This window comes from Anarrhichthys ocellatus, unplaced genomic scaffold, assembly GCF_004355925.1.
Source record: "Anarrhichthys ocellatus isolate YVR2014 unplaced genomic scaffold, GSC_Weel_1.0 scaffold75, whole genome shotgun sequence".
Classification (NCBI taxonomy): domain Eukaryota; kingdom Metazoa; phylum Chordata; class Actinopteri; order Perciformes; family Anarhichadidae; genus Anarrhichthys; species Anarrhichthys ocellatus.
This window is the reverse complement of record NW_022280105.1, coordinates 1,627,189-1,652,296: the sequence shown is the minus strand read 5'-3', so window position 1 is coordinate 1,652,296 and position 25,108 is coordinate 1,627,189. Positions and strand designations below refer to the sequence as shown.

General features: G+C 41.0%; 1 protein-coding gene across 1 annotated transcript in view; it reads right to left on the bottom strand.

Moving 5' to 3' along the window:
- Window positions 1-25,108, bottom strand: part of ascc3 (activating signal cointegrator 1 complex subunit 3) — a 207,946-nt gene that overhangs the window by 93,892 nt on the left and 88,946 nt on the right. The window contains exon 10 of the mRNA XM_031873831.1: window positions 11,449-11,613. Coding sequence (XP_031729691.1) covers window positions 11,449-11,613 — 165 coding nt within the window. The remainder of the gene's footprint in view (window positions 1-11,448; window positions 11,614-25,108) is intronic.

Here is a 25,108-nt window from a genome sequence, read left to right as displayed (position 1 = left end):
ACCAGCAGGTCACAGGAGGAGGAGTCCGGACGACTTCAACCAAACACTGAGATGATAACTGCCAGAAGCCAGGAGGGGCGATTGAATTTCGGCCAATCACAGAGGCTGATACTGGACATTTAAACTTTCGGACAGAGACTTTTAAATATAGGCTTAGTTCCAGAGGGTTTTTGCCAGAGTTCGCGCCATTACCACTCTGGGTAGTTGACCAGCTGGGCTGGGCTATTAGGTGGGCCTTATGAGAACTCTGCCCCGTGGGACATATTGATATCGATAGAGTAATTCAGTTTGCAACTGTTATAGCTTCTCGTTTATTAAATAAAGATTGTTAACCGGATCCAGTTCATTTTTGGTGCGATTTCGCTGCCGAAGGTTTGCAGCAGCGAAAGTCCCATCTGGGTCTCCCCTGAAAAGGTCTAGCCCTAACAGTAACAGTTATTAACAAGCCTATTATAGTGCATATTAGTCATTTTGTGGCCATTAAAAATACATGACTATAAAAGGCATGCCTTATGTAGTAAGCTTAGAGGTAGAGCACAAACGCTCCTTAAATACCAAAGCACGAAGAAGAAGCCCCACAACAGAGCAACATTAAAGGCCTTTGTAATAGAGGTTAGAGGGACTGTATCTTGGATGCAGTGCATCACTGGTAGCAGAACACCCGGCCAAGAACATGTGGCTCAAAACAAAGCTCTTCCAAGTAAAACATCAAAGTGATAACTGGCTCGGTTCGAAAACATTTGCATAAAAAGGGGGACAAATATCATTTAGTTTACAGGGATTTCCATATTAATGTGTCGGAAGACGTGAACTTAAGCACCTTGCGCATCAGAGGCAGTTGGCGTAATTCCTTCAGCACAATCAATTATAGCAGTCTGTCAGGTGTGGCAATAATGAGACGGGGAGAGATGAAGGAGGTGGGGGAGGGGCTGCCGGGTGTGCTGCTGCCACCCAACATCATGGCTTGGAGGGTGGACTATGAGCCGTTTACAGATGCTCACACAAAGCCGAACAGAACACGCTGCTTTCTGTGCCCGTCACATTTAAAAACAGTTACTAGCAGAGAGAATAGTCCCACATGTTGTACTCAAGTAGAGTGACATAATCCTCTGCAACAGATACATTAGGTTCCGGTTACTGTATACTGTATTACTAATCTGTTCCATATACAAGCTTGTAATTCTTAAAAGGGCAATTTAGTGCTCCCTTCTCTCAATACCTGCTTTTACATTCTGAGCTAACAGGTTCAAAATGCTGCTCGTACTCATCACAGTATATGGCTAATGATATTCTATATTTATCTTCTCATCAACCAGTACTATGTGCACAGCCACACCAACAATGAATGTATCTATTAACATGTATTGAGAGTGTGTCCAAAGGAGGCGGCAATCTCCAGTTCTAAAAAGTGAAGCCAAAGCTTCATGTGTTAAAGCTGCATTCTCTCTAGTGTCCACCAGGGGGCGACTCCTCTGGTTGTATAGAAGTCTATGAGAAAATGACTCTACTTCTCTCTTGATTTATTACCTCAGTAAACATTGTAAACATGAGTTTATGGTCTCAATCTCTAGTTTCAAGTCTTCTTCAATACAGCATGATGTTCATTTAGTACATTATGGTCCATTTAGAGTCACACAGACCATAAAGCAGGGGATGCTTTAGGGCAGGGCTACACAGTGATTGACAGGTCTCTACCAGAGATGTATACAGAGTCTCTACGTCACTGCCAGTGAACACTGCTGTTCACTGGTTGCAAAAAAACAAAATGTATTTATTATTTATTTAGTTATTATTTTGACAGCCACAAATGCTCACCAGGGGTCTCCTTGATAATACAGCGTGTAGGATCCATACTAAAAGTAAACGTGTACACAAAAGCCAAAAATGGCATGCGACAAAGAAGAAAATCGGACTTCTAAAAGTGTCAGCAGTGTTCACACACCTGCTGGCAGTGTTCCCTTTATAAATCACAGTCCACCTGGAAATGTGCACATGTGGATCCCACATGTGGATCAGCCTCACATCCCGCCCTCTGCACGCCCACATTCAACCATAAATGGTGAATGCAAAGCACCTCATGAATATTGATGCATATAAATGAGCCTGCTGATCAAAAGTTCTCCATGGTGAATCACACAGCATTCCGCATTATGAGCAATCACACTGATTGCTTCCAAAACGATCATGACAATCAGTGGAATCCACCTCCATGGAACATCATGTGAAAATGGAAGTTTGATAGGTAAACACAATATCCTGATTTATTCAGGTTTTGTCATGGTGGGACTGTTAATGGGGATCTGGAGTGTAGTGATTGTTGTATTTCCACACAGTCCTTATGTGTAGGTGGTGAAGATGTCCACCATGATGTCTCCAGTGAGCTCTGTGTGCCTGACACACAATCCTGAGACAGTCCTGATGAAATACGAAGTACACTTTGATTTTTTATATTTTAGAATGGAAAAGGTGCTTATGGAAGAGTTATGGCTCACTACAAGCACAAGTACCAATAACACGGCTGGTTTGAATGTCTATAACAGAGTGGATCTATAGGGAACGTTTGATATTACTATTGTTATTGAAATGAAATGTGTGAGGAGGCTTTAATTCAACACCTCACTATCTGCATCTCCATAATGTGCAAACGCATGGGTCAGAGTTTCTGTACAGGTGCACACATTCTACCGCAAACTTTATTTTTATGGATCACTACTTTTGTGAAAGAGGCATACATACTTATATGGGTAAAAATGAGACCCCAGAGCACCGAATGTAGATTAATCCGCCACTGAAAATAGTCCCTAACTGATGTACTATATCATCCTGGCAGAGTAATGTTTGCTAAAAACTACAGTAGCCAGCAGTTTGTAGGAAATGACTGAATCCCTTTTACAGGAAAACGTGCTACTTGTGAGCCATTTTTAGAGGTGTATGTCTTCAGTAGGAACCAATGGGCTTGGAGCTCAGAGCCACATCCAGAGTAATTATGTCAAGGTGTCTGACTTTGAAGAACATATATGCAGACCAAAGTTTCCAATGATAAATTATCGTTTGCCTTTTTTATGTAGAACATTTTGCTTTACAGATATCACTATTTTCTCTATGATTAGTGCTGAATGAGGTAATTCTTTCCAGGAGACCTCCTGGTCTCAACTCGCAGGTCTGGAATTAATGCATTAATGCCTAAATAATAAATAATAAAATGTATTAATCGATCTCTCTTTTTTCTTCTTTGTCTTCTCCATACTACGTGTATGCCCTTCAGTCTCACTCCCCTCTTTCTTTCTTTCCTCCTATTTTCTTTTTTATCTTGTTGCCTTCCTCTGTTCCCTGTCTGTCCTCTTTCTGCTCTTCCCACACTTCATTCTCCTTCAGATGCTGTTTACGACTTTGCAAGCAATGACTTTCTGCTCTCAGCAACCGGAACATGTAGTTCCTAATCTGTATCTCAACTGGCACTGAGTCATATTACCTTTTGCTGCTAAGCAAACAGCCTGTACTCTACACACTACTTTTTAAAGCCCTATCTCATCTCATTATTATTATCAGTTGACCATTTGTCTATTATCAACATACATTTTCCTAGCATTATTACTTTCACACATGCAGCATTGCTGTGTATCCAATATCTACAGTTCACCATATAAAAGGTTTTATAATTTTTTAATCGGAAAACTAAATTTTATATATTAATTAAAGCTGCAAGCAGCATTGATCGGGCCCTCGCAACTTCACGCACGTCGATTGTACTGTCAGGACTCATTTCTGTGATCATCATACACTAAGTGCATGAGTTAAATGGTATTTCCTGCCTGGACCAGCTGCGACCAGGTCTTAAGCCTCGAATGTTTTTAGTGTACCTCCGAATACAATCATAACTGTAAGCCTGTAAAGATCGACAAAAAACTGAATGTGTGTGAACGCGCTTCAGTGTTGGTAACGTAACAGACTGTCAAAGTAAATGCAGGTCTTGTTTGTGCAGGTAGCTCTGACAATCACTGCTGAGAGACTCAAAGCGGGAAGAGTCGAGGAAAAATGGCAGAATGTATAGTTCCATGTGGAAAAACAACCATCTTTTGGTCGAGAAATAAGTTTGAGCCAAAAGGTGAGCCAATGTTTTATAATCTATAACATTAATTCGGCTGGGTGCAGTTTGATTGTATTAAACAAACTTCACGCATGAAATTACTTTACATTACAGCCTGGCTCAAAAACGAACAAAAACAAATCAATTTACTATTAATGAAAACTCCACGTACAAGCGGGATTTTGGAAGCTTTTTTATCCAATTTCTGCTCTCCAAGCATCTTAGTTTGCACATATTTAGATCAGAGAAATCTTTTTCTCATGGTGTGCCCACGAACCCTTTCAATAAGTTCAATGTTTGGGCCGCTGTAATTACAGAATCCTGCTTACGTCTGTGCTTATCAGTAGGTGGCGCTATGACAATGAGTTAATATTGGCATGCAGAAATCCTAAAGCCATGACAGTCAACAAGCATGTCAAGTCTGGGACAGTTTTGACAAAGTACAGTCGAGTTACAAAAGCTTGATGGATGATGGTGAACCATGTAAAATGGCCGTCACACCATATCCACGTCGTTCGATGAAACCTAAAGCTTTTCGTAACTTTTAATCGCTAAGGTCTTTAGATTGTTCTGACCAAATTCTAAACTGACCGGATTAATTCCCTAGGAGGAGTTCGTAGTACAGCACCTGGAAATGGAAAAAACCACGAGAAATTCATACAAAATTCAAAACTGCTGACTTCTGGTTGGGTTTAGAGCAGAGGTCTTCAACAGGGGGTCCGCGGCCCTACTGCAGGGGGTCCGCGAAATTTTCACTGCATGGCAGTGGCACTAATAGGCCATCACTCATTTTTCGTTTCCACATTTATGTTTAAAATAAAAACATCAATTTGAATAGCTTGTATGATGATTATCATGCAATTGACAGACAATGGTGATATTGGCATTGGTATCTGCTGACAAGGTATGTTTATAAATGGCAGTGGCACGGCCTCCCTACTCACTGTACCTTGCACATGTTGAAAATAAAAACATGAATATATGAACCTGTGTATTGTTTGAATAGCTTAGTATTGAATGCACAATAAAGAGGTATTCATGGTACTAGGCCCATTTAATATAAAACACAATTTTATACACTATATATAGTCGGGGGTCCCTGCTCCATCTCTCTATCAGTTTGGGGGTCCTTGGCCTGAAAAACGTTGAAGACCCCTGGTTTAGACCATGGCCGCAAGAGACTTTTTTTTAAGTCCAAATGTGATACATGTGCCTCCCAAATTTTGTAAATCTATGTAAAATATACTGAGAAAAATGCTTCGTCGACATTTTGTAGGGGGCGTCATCGAGCCAACTTGCCACTCTGAAGCATTAAAACCCTAATATGTAACTTTAAAACTGTGTGCCAAGTTTGCTTATGTTTCAAGCATTTTTAGCCGCTCAAAATTACCTTCGTTTTTCACGGTGAAGACTGTCACCACGGCAACGGCATTCAATGAAACATCAAAAGCTTCATGAACTGGCATTATGAACTTCTTACATTTGTGTGGAAGTAATTTGATGTTGATTTGATTTACCTACTAAGAGAAACAAGCCAAAGTATAATGACTTTAACTTACTGTTACCAGTAGGTGGCGCTATGACTATGATTCAAAATTGGCCTGCAGATGTCTTCAGGCCTGGAGTCTAATCAAACATGTGAAATCTGGTAAAGATCTGATGATGTGGAGTTGAGTTACATCAGTTTATTCGTTCATGGTGAAGGATCGAAATTCGCCGAACCGCCACGTCGCCGCCCTTCAACAACTTCTTACAATCTTCACAATGAAGCATTATCAAGGTCTTAAGGCTGTTCTGACAACATTTGAGAGGGATCTGATTAATCTGTGAGGAGCAGGATGTCAAAGTAAACAACCTATAACTTCCTATTACCACTAGTTGGCGCTATTACTATGATTCTAAATTATCATGTAGATGTGTTCCGGGTCAGGATGTTATGACATATGAGAGATTTGGAGCAGATTAGACAATGTACGGCCGAGTTACAACAACTTCCTGTTTCGCGGCGAATGGTGTTTTTTTGCCGCCACGGATACATAGTTCGATAACTTTTTGATCTTTGAGTAACTTTTCACTGCCAAGGTCTCAAGAGCATACTGACCAAATCTGAAGTCAATCGGGTCAAATCTCTGGGAGGAGTTTGTTAAAGTACGACGCCTTGAAACAGTCCAAAAACATCATAAAAGTCAAAATGGCCTACTTCCTGTTTGGTTTCGGGCATACTTCTAAGAGGATCTTTTGTACGTCCCATCAAGTTACACATATCTACCAAATTTCATACAGCTAGGTGAAACCCAATGTTGGGGCTACTCAATAGGCGGCGCTATCGAGCCAATTTTTCATACCGCAGCTGGACACCCCAATCAGACTGCAATTTTCGCCACGACTGCCTTGCGTGCTGTTAAGAGATTGTCGAAAAATATGAAAGCATAAAAGTATAACCATCACAACATATAGCTTGTTTTCTTTTCATAACCATCACAACATTTAAACAGTTTTATTTCATGATAGAAGTGATTTAACATATAAACTGCTTAGACACTTTGTATAACATCGTCACTTGAGCCTTATACAGTGCTTCTGGTTCTAACAGGACCAAACCAGTTACAACCTGTTACATTCTGTTGCTAACTCTGGTACAAGATGTCTCCTGTATGTGTGACGCATGTGATTAGGGGAGGTACTAGCCTCAGAGTAGCATAAAAGAAGCAGAAAAACTGTGAGATTCAGCTTTTTCCCCATCTCTAGAGACTGGGATAGACTTCTTTAATAGACCCTTAGGGGTCATACCCCCTCAGAGGTGGAATAGAAGACCCTTCTGCTGTCTTACCCCCTCAGAGGTGGAAGAAAAGACCCTTTGTGCGTTATCAGAAGACAGCATGAAGAAAAAAGAAAAAAACTCACAGCGAGAGCTGACTGAGAGAGCCTGTTAATAGTAGGAGGGTCAGCTTTAGCTTTTGTAGCACTGAGACTGTTTCATTGAATTGAAATTGTTCTACGTGATTGCTTTGGAAAAACTTTAATAAAACAACAGCCTTATCCAAACTACAGACTCTGTTTTTTTAGAACAATTTGACCCTCTTCCCCTGTCCGTTAACCGTGTGATACAGAAGTGACGACTGACTCTACCAGAGGAACTTAAAGGCGAGTACCCTGGGTGAAGACTTGGCAGTGTTAGTCCCAGTGAGTGACAGTGACACTGGACGAAGAGTGGAATGAAAACTGTGTGGACACTTGTCAGACTGATGTTGGGTCTCTGGGAACAGTAACAGTCCAACGTGCAACACTGTTTACGATGACATCACCCAAATGAGTCTATTACAGGGCCTGAGTCCAGCCATAATGTCCCTTCAGTTTAGACACATTTCAGTCAGTCAATCACAGCTGCCTCGTGAAAGAGCACAAGCTGCAGTCATTCAGGAATCATCCACTATCCAACCATGGACTTACACCCAGAGCCAGCCCTAGGCTTAGGTGGGATAGGTGAATGCTAGTGGCACCATCCATCCAAAGGAGGGGAGAAGAAACAATTCAAACTGTTACAAAAAAAGCCCACATCATAACTATGTCATCCAATAAATAGGCCATTTTTCTGTGTTGCTCAACGTATCACTCTATAAAATAGAGCTAAAAAAATAGCTGGAGCAATGTCAGTTACTCAGCATGTGCAGTCTGCTGGCAAACAGACAGGCTTCAAACTTGTGCACCACAGCACAACCTTTAAAGGTGTTAAGGTGTACAAAGAGCCCAGTCAGCCCTTCTTCAGTAATATCAGCTAAACCTGCAGATAAGTGGGCAGTGAACCGAGTAAACAGCGGTCACATGTACGGACCAGTTTTCAATTACCTTGCGGTTAACCCCGCCAAGAGGTCTCCGTCACTGCACAGCACAGCAGCTCATCCCTCTGTTTCACCCTGCCTTCCTGACTCTGGTCTGAGTCCTTTAGCATACGACTGGTATCCATGTATTTTCAACATTTCTCAAAAAGATGAGCACTTGAGTGGGTCCATCACACGGCAGTCACAATCGTTTCCAGAAAAGCATCAATATATTTGTACACACCTGTAGAGTCTATACATCTATCGACCATAAGCCAATCGCCAGTCAAAGGCACATTCATCAACTTTTCCCACTATTTCTTCCCAACACTCATTTATTAGAACTTTAACAACCTATCCTCGTACAACGGTTCACATGATAGCTTATCTCGTGCTTTTCTCTACAGAAGTCTGGCAACACGTGTCAACTTCCGCTCTTTCATGCATACAGTCTTTTCAAGATTACCTTCCATCTTCACAGAAAACAATTCAGTGAGAAAAAGATGGTGAAATATTAAGTTAAGTATTAAGTCTCGTTTCACAAAAGGCACAAAGGGCAGTATCTGACCTACCCGCCCTGTGGGGGTTTTAAGGTCTTTATTTGTCCTGGTTCATGATTACGTGGATAATATACAAATATATTTTTCTGGGATATCTATGAATTACAGTATTAAGTATAGCTCTGAACACTGTATGACAACAGCCTGCCTTTAATTGTGTCTCCTACTAGTGTTTTACATTTAGTTCCCTGTTCAGGTTATTTCATTTCATCCTTTATACTTAAACTGGTTATAAACTATTCAATGTAACTGCTAAATCCTTATTCATTAGACTATGAGGATGACCCATGATGGTTTACAGGTCTGGGGATGTATGATGACCTAAAAGCTGCTGTGGAAAGCTGCCAATGTGATTGACATGTTGATATGTTATAAGTGGTAAAACACAACTCCTGTGATTACATCTGCCTCAAAAAGTGTGCACATGGATATGTTTTTGCATAAACAGGATTTGAGTCTTAATCCCACAGAGACACACATCCCCTAAATAACACAACACATCTGAAGGCTTTCATGAACCGGGTACAGATGAGTCACATCACTCGGTGCCAGGGACAGACATCGTGGACATTTATAGAGACATTTTCAGGGTCAAAATGTAACTCACAGAGCACGATGCCTGGATGAGTCAGCGGTGGGCTGTGCATTCTAAAACATTCCCTTTGCATCTCTTCTTCTCCATTCCTTCCACAGACTTGAACAGAACAGTAGCTCGTCAAAGGGAGATATGGCACACTGAGGCTCATTCTCTCTATTTCCTCGTCAAAATTCACATAATCACTCTAATATCAAAATGTCCTGGCTGGTTCCTGCACAGACACCTGTCAGTCATCATCAGGGAACATCATCTTCACAGACAGAGCACTGATTATGTCTTCCTGCAGCGGCATTGTGCCAAAGGGGGCAGGACTCATGCCGTCTGGAAAAGCGCGTTGTTACTTTACTGGCGAACTAGGCGCTCGCATTAGAACAAAAATACAACTTGGTAATACTAACTGACTTACAGTGGGATGCTTTTTTAAAACCCTATACAAAATGTCAGTTATCCGGTGAGAACTAGACACACATAGGGACAGTGTCTAAGGAATGCTGCACCTCCAACACAGACACTTCTAAATAAAAGTACAACAAATATTTCAGAAACAGTCACAGTTATCACAAAGTTTTACAAAATAAGATAAGAACATTAAACACTACAATACAGGGGAGAAATGCAAAACAGCTTTTATTAAATTACTATGAAAATAAAACAAACAAAAACTACCTTATGCCAAACTTTGTATTGATTTCTCTCAGATTCTTCGGAGATTATCAATCTAGAAAACCTCTTTTTATACGAAGGATATTGATATCAACATTTCAAACGTTTGTTGTTGTATTGTTGTCTTGTGGACAGACCTGACAAACCATGAAGTAACCCTTTTTACAAATCAGCTTCATTATGGAGTTATTCCGGAAACCTTTTTAGTCATTTATTGCAATGATATCACAGCAAAATCTGTTTATCTGGGTTTCACAGCGCTGCAGCAAAGCAGTCGACGTGTGGCTCATTAGATTCAGTGACAACAGCTGCAGTCTCCGGATGATGTTATGAACCCAGACACAACAGGGTTTTTGGTTGTCAGACAAAGCAGCTATAGTGGTTCATTGGGCAGCGGTTGATATATGTACATGGAGGTAAGCCTGTTCCCTCACGAATAAACACAAATGATCCTGCATGAGTAATGAGAGGTGAAAATCTGCTTCATATTTGATGTGAACATAGCATAAGACCAATGTAGCGGAGAAAAAACGACAATATCCCCTCAGAAATGTAGTTAGGTGGAAGTAGAAAGTAACAGCCAAAGTACACGTATTTGACCTTTTTCCTGAAGTATAGTACTTGGGAACAAAGACATCATCAACATCAACATATTTCCACCTGGTGGTAGTATGAGCATATGTTATGATGACATGTTATGTCACTCGACACACACTTATAAATCGAATGCATATAATCCCCAGAACAAATACAACCAACTCTTTGAACTAGCGAGCTGCATATACCTGAACGTACTGAATAACTCCATAGTCAAACTAATTGCTCACTCTCCCCTGCCTCGTTAAACTCCCTTTTCCTCTCACTCACACACACACACACACACACACACACACACACACACACACACACACACACACACACAGGGTCTATCCCTCGACTCCCTCGTCTCTCCTCTCCCTTTGTGTCTCATTTTCCAGCCTTCAGTCGGGTGTTTAACAGAGAGCTCTGGGGATGTTTTGTGGATAATGTGGAAGAGTAAATGCAATAGGGAGATGATGATGAGAAGTGCAGGGCTGTCTGTGAGCCTCTTTCTCTCTGTCTGCTTGTTGAGCTTGAAATACAGTTTGTCACACTGAGGGTGAATAAAAAGTGCAACTTGGCACAAAAATACTGGAACTGAGAGACGAAGCATTTTCAGCACGTGGGTCCTATTGGAGATAGGTATTTAACCTCAATACGTCTTTTCAATGTCTGATACTCCTGTTGTTAATCACTGTCTTACTTCTGTTTGCCTCTAGGTTTGGATCAATAGTTGCAATAATTTGGATAAATATTGTTTTGGTAGAAACCGGGGTATTTGTTAGGCCTGTATCAGAAAAAAGTCAAACAATAGCCAGCCCTGAGTCCTAGTAGTCTGCAGTCCATCAGACACACTCCATGAAACAATTCCATACCATTGTGACAACACAGACACACAATTGAATGTTCATACACTGCATCCTCTAAATGATGTACGTTTTTGATGCACTTCTAGCAAGTATATGACAACAGTGTATAGGTCTTTACAGAAACATATACTGTATACTGTAGTAATGGTCACTATAACTAAAAATGACTAAAAAGATGTTTACCATATATTAAAACTATGTCAAGAGACGACAGAGGGAGCAGAAGGGAGTAACATCTACCCACATTCAGGAGCAGAGAGGGAGCAGGACTAACCTGTCTGATGGTCCGGGCCACCAGGCTCTCCAGTACTGGTCCTCGGTCTTCATGGAGGAGGTGAACTTCATCCAAGATTAGGAGACGCACAATCTGGGAGAGAGCCACATCTCCAACACTCTTCCTGGTCACGACATCCCACTTCTCTGGAGTCGTCACCAACATCTGGGAACACATGGAGACATGAGGAACAGGGTGCTGGTTTTCTAACAGCAGTTAGGGATTAAATAAAAGAACAGAGAATTCACAACAGAAAAAAAGACAGCAATGAAAAGAGGAACACGTGATCATATCATGTTAATGTGTTTCTGTTGCATTGATTTAGTTGTGGTGTCCAGTTATACCTGGGTTTACAGGGTCTCTGTGAATGTTACCTTATTCATCACTGGCCAGCAGTACTTTTGTCATTGAAAAGCAGTAAATCCCCATTCATTTGTTATAGTAAGCTCTTCTGTTCATGTGTTAGGTTTCAATGCTTCCTGCTATTTCATGTGAAGTCACATATAGTGTTATATACAGCGGGTAAAATAAGTATTGAACACGTCACCATTTTTCTCAGTAAATATATTTCTAAAGGTCCTATTGACATAAAATTTTCACCAGATGTCGGTAACAACCCAATTAATCCATACATACAAAGAAATGCAAACAAATAAGTTCAGAAATTAAGTTGTGTGTAAAAAAATTGGAATGACACAGGGAAAAAGTATTGAACACGCTTACTGGAATATATTTAATACTTGGTACAAAAGCCTTTGCTGGTAATGACAGCTTCCTGTATGGAGAAACTAGGCGCATGCATTGCTCAGGTGTGATTTTGGCCCATTCTTCCACACAAACAGTCTTCAAATCTTCAAGGTTTCGTGGGCCTCTTCTATGAACTCTGATCTTTAGTTCTTTCCATCGATTTTCTATTGGATTCAAGTCAGTTGATCGTCTGGGCCATTCTAGCAGCTTTATTTTATTTCTCTGAAACCAGTTGAGCACTTTGGGGCCATAATCCGGGAGTGGAAAGAACATCATTTCACCATAAACCGGCCACGACCAGGTTCTCCTCGCAAGATTTCTGACAGAGGAGTGAAAAGAATTATCAGAAGAGTTGTCCAAGAGCCAAGGACCACTTGTGGAGAGCTTCAGAAACACCTGGAATTAGCAGGTACAATAGTTTCAAAGAAAACAATAAGTAATGCACTCAACCGCCGTAGCCTGTATGCACGCTCACCACGCAAGGCTCCATTGCTGAAGAAAAAGCATGTTGAAGCTCATTTAAAGAATAGAGTCTGGTCAGATGAGACCAAAATTGAACTCTTTGGATGCCATAATACACACCATGTTTGGAGGTCAAATGGCACTGCACATCGTCCCAAAAACACCAAACCAACAGTGACGTTTGGAGGTGGGAACATCATGTGTGGGGCTGTTTCTCAGCAGACGGCACTGCCAAACTTCATATGATTGAAGGAAGGATGAATGGAAAAATGTTCTTGATAAAACTCTGCTCCCATCTACCAGGATGATGAAGATGAAACGAGGGTGGACATTTCACACAGCCAAGGAAACGCTCAACTGGTTTCAGAAAAATAAAATAAAGCCGCTAGAATGGCCCAGACGTTCAGCTGACTTGAATCCAATAGAAATTCTACAGAAAGAACTAAAGATCAGAGTTCACAGAAGAGGCCCACGGAACCTTGAAGATTTGAAGACTGTTTGTGTGGAAGAATGGGCCAAAATCACACCTGAGCAATGCATGCGCCTAGTTTCTCCATACAGGAAGCTGTCATTACCAGCAAAGGCTTTTGTACCAAGTATTAACTAAATTCCAGTAAGCGTGTTCAATACTTTTTCCCTGTGTCATTCCATTTTATTACACATAACTTAATTTCTGAACATATCTGTTAGGATTTCTTTGTATGTATGGATTAATTGGGTTGTTACCGACATCTGGTGAAAATTTCATGTCAATAGCACATTTAGAAATATATTTACTGAGAAAAATGGTGACGTGTTCAATACTTATTTTACCCGCTGTATATATATATATATATATATATATAAAAAACTATATACAAATATAGTTATATATCTACTGTATATATTGTGGCAGGTTTCTGTTGGCTCTGTGCTCTGCATCCACATTAAATGACCCCCAATAGTGAGTGGAGTTCATCCCTCAATATGAATGTGACCTTTTCTCAGAGGTTGAGCTGAAAGTCAGCAACCTCATAGTTATTGTTCCATTTAATTTGTCATATTTTTGTAAATAATAAATTGACAGTTTCGGACATTTTATCACATCAGATCAAAAAACAATAATGTAATGTACTGAAGACGAGCATTTAGGCCTTTCCCATCATGTACCGTCCACGGGACATAGGAAGTGTGTCTGCAGCATGCCCATGGTTTTACACCATCAGTAATCTCACAGCAGATACTCTGCCTGTTACAGCCTGTTATCAGACAAGTTACATCACTTTGTTGCTATTATACAAGTAAAACCTCATGAATTTGTCATCTGGATTATTTTCCAAATCTCCTTCAACTACCTGAGCACAAGCCTTTCACTAATGTATCACTAGATCAACTCCCATCTTTCAGCTTTTCAAACTGAAACACAGCTTGAAAGACGAGAGCATGTATTAGGCAGGGAGGATCCAAATAAAAGGAAACACATCAAAGCACCTTGATGGTCACACAGTCTTCATTTGTCATATTACTTGGTTTCTGAATGTTCACAAGGTGGGTCTTATCCAATATGAGCCTCTCAGAGAGGACAGAAGAGAAAGGAAAGAAGACCCATGCAAGAAAGTTGACATTCTGCAAAGCCTTGTGGAAGGTCATTCTGCTGAGACCATGATGGATAGTGAAAGATTACCATCATCCCTTCAGTAATTCTTTTAGTTTCTGTCTATTTATTAACGGTCATGAACTGAAATCAATGTGAGCCATCTGTGTGCAGTTAAGCTGCAGAGGCTATAGTAACACAAAGAGGGAATTTAGTTCTAATAAGAGTTGACTTCTTAAAACTTGTTATGTCTTAAGCAGACGGCTGAAGACTCATATCTACTTCAACTGAACTTAAGAATGCATTTTATCACAGGCTGAGGGATGTGGACTCAGCCTTGCATCTCTTACACTGAGTTTGCTTTAAGAAGGGATTTCTTTGTGACAAGTATGTACAAGGGGGCCAAATACAAAGACAAATAACACGTTCAATGTACTTGTGAGAATGCTGTTATTGGTTTAAGGCTCGGAAAAGGTCACCCTATCCTTTCAGGGTTCCAACTCTTTTCCAGGACATTTTCAGCGATCACACCACACACTAATTTGTTCCTCTCTGTGGAAGTCTGATTTAAAAGAAGTACAGTCTGTGGCTATAACTTATCTATGAGATCATCTCTTACAAATGATGATCTGAATGAAACTGATAATGCAAACACACCTGCAGATGTAAAGCACTTCACTTTATTGTGACGCTACGACTACAAAGGTTTTGGTCCATTTAACAATGCAGTATAGTGTTTGAAGAGACAATGCTACATAGCTAAGTAAAAAAGTACCGTTAGCCAGTATATTTAGCTGGTGATTTGGGCTCCCACTCATTGTTTTGACCCAGGCTTCCTATTCATTACTATCCAACTCTCTCAAACACCCAACACACATCTGACTATTGCTCCTAGCCAGAGGTGAACCACAAACCTTAAACCTTTGCAGGCTAAACAAGCTAGCACACCAACTTCAGCAACTGAACGAAACATGCTCACGAACCTAACTTTATTCAACTGTTTAAAACAAGTTGGGAGAAAGCAACAGGGTTGTGTTCCATAACATAGCTTATTGAAAATAATCAGGTCTTCAGGAGCATGGATGGATTGATAGATGATAGATGGATGATAGATGGCTGGTAGATAGATGGATGATAGATGGATGATAGATGGATGGATGGATCGATGGATGGATGATAGATGGATGGATGGATGGATGGATGATAGATGGATGGTAGATGGATGATAGATGGATGGATGATAGATGGATGGATGGATAGATGAATGGATAGATGGATGGATGTAGATGGATGATAGATGGATGGTAGATGGATGGTAGATGGATGATAGATGGATGATAGATGGATGATAGATGGATGGATGGATGATAGATGGATGCATGATAGATGATAGATGGATGGATAGATGAATGGATAGATGGATGGATGATAGATGGTAGATGGATGGATGGATGATAGATGGATGGATAGATGGATGGATGGATGATAGATGGATGATAGATGGATGATAGATGGATGGATGATAGATGGATGGTAGATGGATGGATGATAGATGGATGATAGATGGATGATAGATGGATGATAGATGGATGGATAGATGAATGAATAGATGGATGGATGATAGATGGATGGATGATACATGAATGGATGATAGATGGATGATAGATGGATGGATAGATGAATGGATAGATGGATGGATAGATGATCTACTGTATTTGCAATGTTTTGGCATCCCTCTCAGACTAATTATATTCAACAGTATCAACACATCTCATCTGTTTAAAATGTCAACAGAAACCATCTCCACACTCTGCTTAGTGTCTATAATTCTAGTGAAATTTTATTCTGTCTTTTTAAAAAAAACACTACAATGCATAATTAATGGTGTGTGAACAGTTTGGCAACCTGTCTGTGTGTGTGCACATTCCAATTAAACCCTTTCTGTAAAAGCAGTTCATTAAAACCTCTCTAGTTTGCATTTAAATCAATCTATCCAGCCATTAGAGGCTGGCGTACTCACAGAAAAGGAAGCGTCCGCTCCTAATTGGAACTACTGGTTAATCTAAATGGAGGCTCTGGCAAATGGAGCACAGGCCAAAGTGCCTTCTTAATTGGCTCACAAATACGCACAAGGAGGTGCAGAGAAAGCATGCCATTGTTTGGCTGAATGGTGTTATTTAGCCCATTTATCCGTCTATCGCAGCAGGACTGAAATCAATCATCTAAATCCACTGATTTTTAGCATTTAATTTAAGATGGTGATGTTTCTTAAAGGTGACAATTCAATCAGAGAATGGGTTCATAAACCTGTACAGAAAAACAGCATAACGGCCTGTAAGAACTGCTCTTTTCAATAATTAATCACTAAATTGACAATGGAAACCTGGATACTTTATGTTTAAATAAAGAGGAAGAACAACGTTTTTATGAAATCAAGATCGTGGCTATTTTTTAAAAGCATGCAAAAAAAATGTTTGAGCTGGTTCACTTCAGTAAGCAATAAAAACTCCCTCTAGAGACGAGAAAATTGCGTGAGATAGAGATCTCTTTTCAACAAATCTGCATTAATGTTGTGTATTACTGCAGCTGTAAAGGGATGTGTTAAAAATCCTATTATATATATTATAGCAATATTTGACTTTGTTTATTCTGTCTCAGTCTCAATGTGATCAAATGTGTTTTATAAGGAGTATGCTGTGTATGTAATGCCATTGCTTTGATTGCTTTTACTGTGGCTTTAAGTTGTCCTCATGTCTGGAGCATTGGACTACCGTGTTCCACTGTGTGGGACAATAATCACAATCTGAACCGGAATGTCCCCATGAAAGAGAGTATTCTGCAGTTAAAAATGGAAACAAACCATGGAGGTCAAATTGCCCTTGAACCCGTCAGCAGTGAAATTCATCACCCAGCGGCGTGACGTGGTGGAGTTAAGAAAGGTTGTTCATGCAACTCTCCACAAACTGTGACAAGCCAAAGCGATTAGAACGTTCTCATTGATTCCCTCTCCTACCAAGTCAAACTACATGAGGGAAAGCTGAAGTCAAAGTGTTCCCGATTCGTTAATGAACCAGGACTTTACTTATAGTAAATGAAGATGAGTGGAAACACATGGCTCTAGATAGAAGGAACAACGTCATCGTGCATCACTACAGTGGTAACAGGAGAAAACTACTGCCAAGTCAGAGGAGAGTATGCTAATGAAGTGCTCAACACGCCTACAAGCTTCAGGCTCATGAGGGAAAAGAGAGAGCACACAGATGTGAGGAAAGAGGGTAACACTCAGTCCAAATGTCCACCTCACAGCTTGTGGACTAGGGCTTCCTGGACTCGCTCATGGATATACCGTGACAGTGTGATGTCAGTGAGAGCACTGGACTTCACTGGTCCAGCTGTTAGGGCCATGAATCTCATCTAAATGAAGTACTTAGATTCAATGCACTCTGATTGGACTTTGGAAGGAGATACATGGACATACTTCCTGCTTTATTCTGTTAATTTGTGTGCACAATATTTGGTATAAGAGCAAAAATGAAGTAACTTAAGAGCATAAATGAGTAACTTGAGAGCACAATTCCTTTTTCTTTCCTTATCACGCCTGCTGGACTCTGCATATTTAAGTGGTGGCTTCTAAAACATAAAGGCAACAGTGAACATTACCATAGATGGCAAAAGCTCCCTTTTTATGTTCATTTAATGAGTGGAGTGGGAGTGATGAGCTTGGCATTGACAGGCCGCGCTCTCTTTCAGCATGTGCATCTTTACAGTAAGTGCACTGGCTCAATACAGCCTGACATTCAGGTAATGGCTGTCTTTGAGCTGCCTTTCATCGGGTTTGCCTTTAAACTTTGTTTCGTTCTTTTGTACTCTTCTTTTTAAACCCAGTGTTACAAGGACAAAATTGTCTGAAACACCTCAGCAGCTATTTCAAATTCTCTGCATGTGACTCCACTTTACAGAGAAACACGACGCGCTCAACGCTCTCGCTCTACCTTTACAGGAGAGCGTCTGGCTGTGAGGCAGCTCCTTCTTGGATGTCATTAACTGATATTTCCTCTGTGGACAGTGAAGGAAGAGGGCCTGGAAGTCCCAGGATGCCACCCACCCGCAAACTGGCATCCACATGGCACCATCCCTCCAAACCCTTTCTGTTTCCATGGCAACTATCGCAGCCATGAAGAGAGGAGGATGTAGGTAGGAAGAGGTAGGCGGGAGGAAGATGGAGTGGGGACGTTAGAGAAAGACATTTACTAGATTGCGATATGTGAACAACTAACGGCTTGTCAAGGCAAAACTGTAATGAAAACCTTCTCAATCCAGCCCTGTGTGTGTGTGTGGGGGGGTCCTCCTGAGAATACAGCTAGCAATTACCTAAACATGAGACAACATGTAAATATTACGACAACTGCTCTTTTCTTCGGTTCAGTGGTTGGTGTTTGGCATTATGAGAAGATGGGGAAAATAAAAGAATACAGGAATATGAGGTCACAATAGACTGGTGGAGAGATACAGTAGGCCCATAGTGACCTGTTTAAATGAAGTGATGCACATTAACCCATGGATTAGGATTCTTAGCTCTATTGCTGAACAGCTGAGTTTCAACTCAAACATAACCTTTAAACATGATGCATCCTTCCAATAGCAAGAATGAACACATTTTCATCATTTGTAAGAGCTTGCCTGTATTTAAAATAAAGGATACAACTAGAAGTTCTTGTGCAGCTTTGTGCTACCCTGGTTCCAGGTCTCTGAACCCCCCCCCCACACATCTCTGATGTTTTTACTCAAAGTGGTTTAGTGATATGTTTCCTACAACCGAGCCAATCAGAGCTCTGTAGGTGGGATTAAGAGCGTTACCTTCCTGCGCCACAGCCAGAAAAGTCCCAGAGAAATGAATAAGCATGGATGAGATCAGCAGTCTTACAGAAATAACTCACACAATTGTATTCATATAACGCCAAATCATAACAGAAGTTATCTCCGGTAACTTCATATAGAGCAGGTCTGGGCCGTACTCTTTATGATATTTACAGAGACCCAACCAGCAATTGCCACCATGAGCACTGGGCGACAGCAGCAAGGAGAAACTCCCTTTTAGCAGGCAGAAACCTGGAGTAGAAGCAGGCTCTGGGTGGGCAGCCGTCTGCCTCACACAGCGCCTAAATCAACATTTCTCTCCAATCAATAAGACAAATGTTAAATGACTTGTTCCTAACATTCACTACCTCTCTAAGGATCTCCAGGTTAAGGGATCTCTACACAGAGACGGGTGGTATTGGTAACCCCCTTATGGGTTATCCCGCTTCATATTCATACTTTTAACGTGACATCATAATTAATGGGGTTTGTTAGCAGCACTAAACAACATCGCAGGTAGAGTGGGGCGATATGGTAACACCCTCATATCACTCTTTGTTTTCAGGCAGGATCACGGCCCACAAGACTATTTTGAAAATGACTGAACGGTACAACCAAACTGATAGTCAAGCCCTGCTACATTACAACAAATGACTTTCTCATATTTAAAACTTTAAAGTTTCTTTCAATAATTATCCGTTACTTTTCAAGGTTCACATGAAGCGCTCTCCACAGGGATAAATGAGAGCCAGCACAAAGAACATATTTAAAAAGAAAATATGTTACGATTAAAGCCGGTTGGCCCGGTACTCCTGTTATTTCCCTCTTCCCTCAGTGAAGAACACCAGGAGCTGAGGTTTCATTCAAACTAAATTATGATGTGATGGCGTACCAAAAACAATCAGAGGACACACGACCAAATTACTTCCAAAGTTACCAAATCACCGGTTGGCCGCAAGCAATGAAGAATTTCAAAGGCAATTTTTTTAAGTGAGAGCAGTGCTCACTCCAAATGAAACACCACATCACTTCCAGCCACTTCATGGAGAACAATGAGGATCACCTCACTGGATATTCTCTGGGTAGCTCAACTAAAAACTAGTGCTGGGCAACGATTACAATTTTGAATCGCGATTAATCTCATTGTTATGGCAAAGTTCAATAATGAATTCAAAAGTAGTGTATTGCGCACTTTTATTTTAAAAGTACTGCTATATGAACAAAAGGTCAATAACATTTGGTTTGCAAACACTTTAAACAAATAAGGTTCTTGTTGGCAGCAGTATTCCCTTTACACAGCAGCAGTTATAACAGTTATAATGATTCTGATCATAGATATTCAGCCGGTGTTCACAACTTTATCTTCATGTGTGTAAGAGATGATATTTAAATATACTTCTTGAAAACTGAAACCTATCTACGTCATGTTTTTGTTTGTTAAATTCTCAGCAGTGATACTAAATGATGCTTATTATACATATTACAAACAAAACACTTTAAAAACTCTAAAAATATAATTTAAATGAATCAGTTATTTTTTTGTTTTTTTTTGGTATTTAGGTCAGACACATATGCAACGCTGATTACCGTAATATGTGTGGTATTTGTTATAAATGTACGTTGGTACATAGAGGGTGATAAGAAGCTGTACATGGAGGGACTTAGGACCCAGGGGAATGTAGGTGAAGCATGGAACCTGTAGTTTGTACCATGGCAGTAACCTGCATGAGGAAGTTATGCTTATAAAGAGTTGCAGTTAAGAGCAGTTTGTTCTCTCATGCTTATATGTTCATTTAAAAACACGACAATATGTATTTTGATATTGTCACGTTTGATCCTGTAACGAGACGATCGCGTGTGTGTGTGTGTGTGTGTGTGTGTGTGTGTGTGAGAGACAGGAGGGACCGACGGTGACGGAGTGAGGGGGGGGGGTGGCAGCAGCAGCAGGAAATGACGCCACACAAACAGCTTTTCACCGCTCGCTGCCCGGTTCTTGTGTTAAAAACGTCCGCTTAATAGTAAAAAAGAACTGCGTTAACGCGCGATCAAATAATTGTCGGCGTTAATTAATGAATGTGTTAACGTTAACTTGCCAGCACTACTAAAAACACAACACCACCAAATCCATGAACGCGTTAGCATGTTGTTCACTACCGAGCCTGTTCTGTAAATGGTGAATGGACTGTACGTATATCTCTGTTCTAGTCTTCCGACCACTCAAAGCTCTTTAACTCTACATGTCATCATTCACCCATTCACACACTGATGGCAGGGCTACCATGCAAGGTGCCACCTGCCCATCAGGACTATCTAATATAATATAATAATAACATTCACACACCGTAGGCACAGCCTGAGGGAGCAATCGGGGGTTAAGTGTTTTGCCCAAGGACACATTGACATTGACTAGTGGAGCTGGGGATCGAACCACCGACCCTGTGATTGAAGGACGACCTGCTCTACACATTACCTGTCTCTCCTCTGCTCCATATGAGGTGATGTTTGGGGGAGTGTGGCTGCTTCAAATACAGATAGGCAGTTTATGCACTTGGGGAGATATTTATATAGCAGCAACGCTACAACGCTGTATGCCGTAGAACTACAACTGACAGAATGTGCAAGGCAGCTCGTGGAGACATTTAAATCGCTTAGGATCTAATGTCATCATATCCCACACCGCTAATTGTGGGAAGCAGTAAGATTAACATAAAGACTCAACTCACTGCCAAATAGATTCCTGACCATCGACTGCTGACTAAACTACCTGCAAACTGGTCATATTTACCAAAGCTCGTATTTTGTCTTTTTTCATGACAGAACAGAGTTGTATCCCCGGTCGTATTGTGGTGGAACAATCACATCTTAAAGATCACTGCTGAGAGACAACTTCATGGTTACACTTTTTAACATCATTTGTTCTTTTTAGAAAAAGAACAATACAAGAAGGCAGCATCATGTTGGGTTGAAATAAATCACCAAACAGGGTAGAGAGAGCAACAGTGTTAAAGAAAAGGGTTTGTAGAAAGAATGTACGGCAGCATGTTGCAGCGTCTCACTTACTGTATGTAACTATGCAACAGTCAACGTGATACGATGACTGTATATCGTCTACATTCATATGGAGCTGCTCTAGTGGCATTTGAATTCATTCCATTTAACATAATAATTCCATTGGTACACAAAAAGTACATTTTCCATAAAATGCTATTAAAACGTACTGAGAAAGTGTGAAGTAACTCCTTATAGATACTGTTCTCCTGTTTGTGAACTAAATATGGTTTGACCAATACCAATCATTAGAAACACGCCTTGCCTTTCTGATTGGTCTAAAACAACGCTCTCATGTACTAAACTCAATCATGAGCACGTGTGTGAATACCCCATTGGTAGCTGTTAGTCACTGCGCATATGTGATTGGTTGGGAGAAGAGTTGTGTAACGCCCCCGATGAAGGCCACAGGACGACACGTCAGCCTAATAACAGATAAGCTGTTAATGCTGCGACTCATGATGCTTCAGGACTTCCTTCTCTTCCTCATATACTATAAAAGAGGGGGCCGTGAGGCCAGAACCCCCCTCTACCAGACACATCAAAAGGGCATGATGAAAGAAGCAGTGAGGACCTTGAGGAGAGGCAGAAGACAACCAAGGTTACAGTGTGTGGCATCACTACGGCCTGTAAGTGTGGACAGCCCCTTTCACTCACCACTGTGTGTAGATGTACTGACACCAACAGGCCAAATGGACGGATGAGAGAGACAGAAAGTGGAGAGGTTTAAGTGAACGAGAGTAGAGGAGTGCTGCAGTGAATCTGACTAACCATTCTCTTTGTGAAATCTCTTCACATGACCTGATAGAAATGCAACTTTAATACACCTTCAGATTAGCTGGAATTGGCCTCATTTCATAGAAATGAACCCCCCCGCCCCACACACACACACACACACACCCACACACACACACACACACACACAGCAAACCCCAACCTTCCCTTTTCTCTATTCACAAGTCCCACAAGGCTTAAAAACTTTGGCTCTAAGCTGTGCAATCTCTCAAATCCAACTATTTTGGATTTAACAGATATGCATGTTTCAGCAACCTCCTCAGTCTGGTAGTTCACTCTTCCAGGCAGGATGTACGCCTGAGCTGGAGGAGCCAGGTTCTCTCTCCAAATATGTGCTCAACCTGCAGCTTTCTGTGGCCTGACTGTAATTAATCCATCCTCCTCCTCCAACTGTTAAGGGAACTCCAGCATGCGGGGGTTAGGGAAAGTTGCTAGGTTGTTATTAGTGTCTTTTTTTGTGTGTAATAGCTGGTCCACCTCAAGTAGGCCTGAGCAGAAGGTGTTGCTGCTTCAGGGCTAACCCCTTCACTCTCATCAGCAGGTAGCAACAAGGCATGTGAGCTTGACTTGAGTCTTGATGAGTTGTGGCATTTGTTCCCTGACAAACAGCCTAAACAGTAGACACACTGCTCTGCTAAGCTAAAAGCTATCACGATATACATTATTCCATGAAGGAGATGCTACTTGTAGAACACATTTCAGATTTAAAAAATCCCAGATACAAAAGACGTACTTCATGTGCTGCTCAGTATGTCATCACCTGACCAACCCATTTTATACTTCACACAGATAAAAGTCATTGAACTCAACAACTGAATAAAATGATTTCCTTTGATCTCCTTAACAAAAAGGTCACATTGTGAAAGAGTGGTTGGACATTCCTAACACTGTATTGGTCATCATAATGGAATAGTTTTGGAGGATAATAGTTTAAATGTGTTTCATAGGTTGATTTCTCATTGACAGACAGTAATGTATCCCTCACTATCTACGCAGCGTGCTTTAAGAGCTGATTGATGAAATGGTTAGGCTGGTGTTATAGTCAGAACATCCTGAGCCCACTGAACAATCAACCAGGCCCACAAAAACGGCTCATTCATATTAAAATGTTGTCTTTTTAAATGCACAGCACTTTCCCCAGAACAGCTGGTTGCTGTAGTTTTAGTAATAATTAGTCAGGAGGAAATAGTGCATATGTTGGGGACTATTTTCAGCCGCGGATGAATCCACATGTGGTGCTCTCGTGAGTGTTTGCGGCAGCAGGACGGTGTATGTGGGGTTAAGTCAAAGTAAACTACATTGTGTGTGTTCATGTCACCCAGTGCAACGGTGAGGCTCTGTGGCTCAGAGGGAGATATGTGGAGGCTTTGATACACACACAATACTTGACAGTAGATACAGTCACTGTACATACAAACACTGCTCTATGCTGATTACAAAGAAAGTGGAGGGATAACAACTAATTTTTTACATTTTGCAATACTCTCACATGCACATAAATTGTCAAGGAGAACAGATTTCAAAACACTAGTAGAGGAGAGGATAAAACACAGAAAAGAAAGGATCGTATTTCAGCCGATACGATCCATTAAAATATGCTTTGATCTTTAAGATCCGACATCTTGAATTTCATTTACAGCTGCACTTTGGCGACTCTTCACAAATCCCTGAATATAAAATCAGATTATGGTCAATAGCTCTCAGCAAGCCCCCCTAAAATGTTCTTCAGGCCCCCAAAATAATTTGGCATTATTGGCTTTAAAAAAAAAAAAATCTATGAACTGTCTGAAACAACTGATATACCCCAAATGGGCCCCAAAACAAAATTGCCACACGCTGTGCGCGCAAACCTGCCGCTCCCCTTGGGGCTAAGCCCCCCCTTTCTTTGAATCCTAGAAATGCCCCTGGCTCTCAGAGTCCTAGAATAAACATCTATTCCAACAGGATGATCATGAGCGTACATTTACTGTGGAACAACTGTGGTCCGTGTTGCAAATGCAGGCGGTAACCAACGCTGTCGTCTTTCTGTGTTTTTCTCTCTTACCAGATTTTGGATTTTGACCCCCCCTAAAAAACGACATAACTAAATGAGAGCGTGAATTGCAGCGGTGCTGTGACGTGTGTAGACATTTCAATGTGTTGATGGTAAAAGAAAATGCAAAAGCACATGTTGTTCCT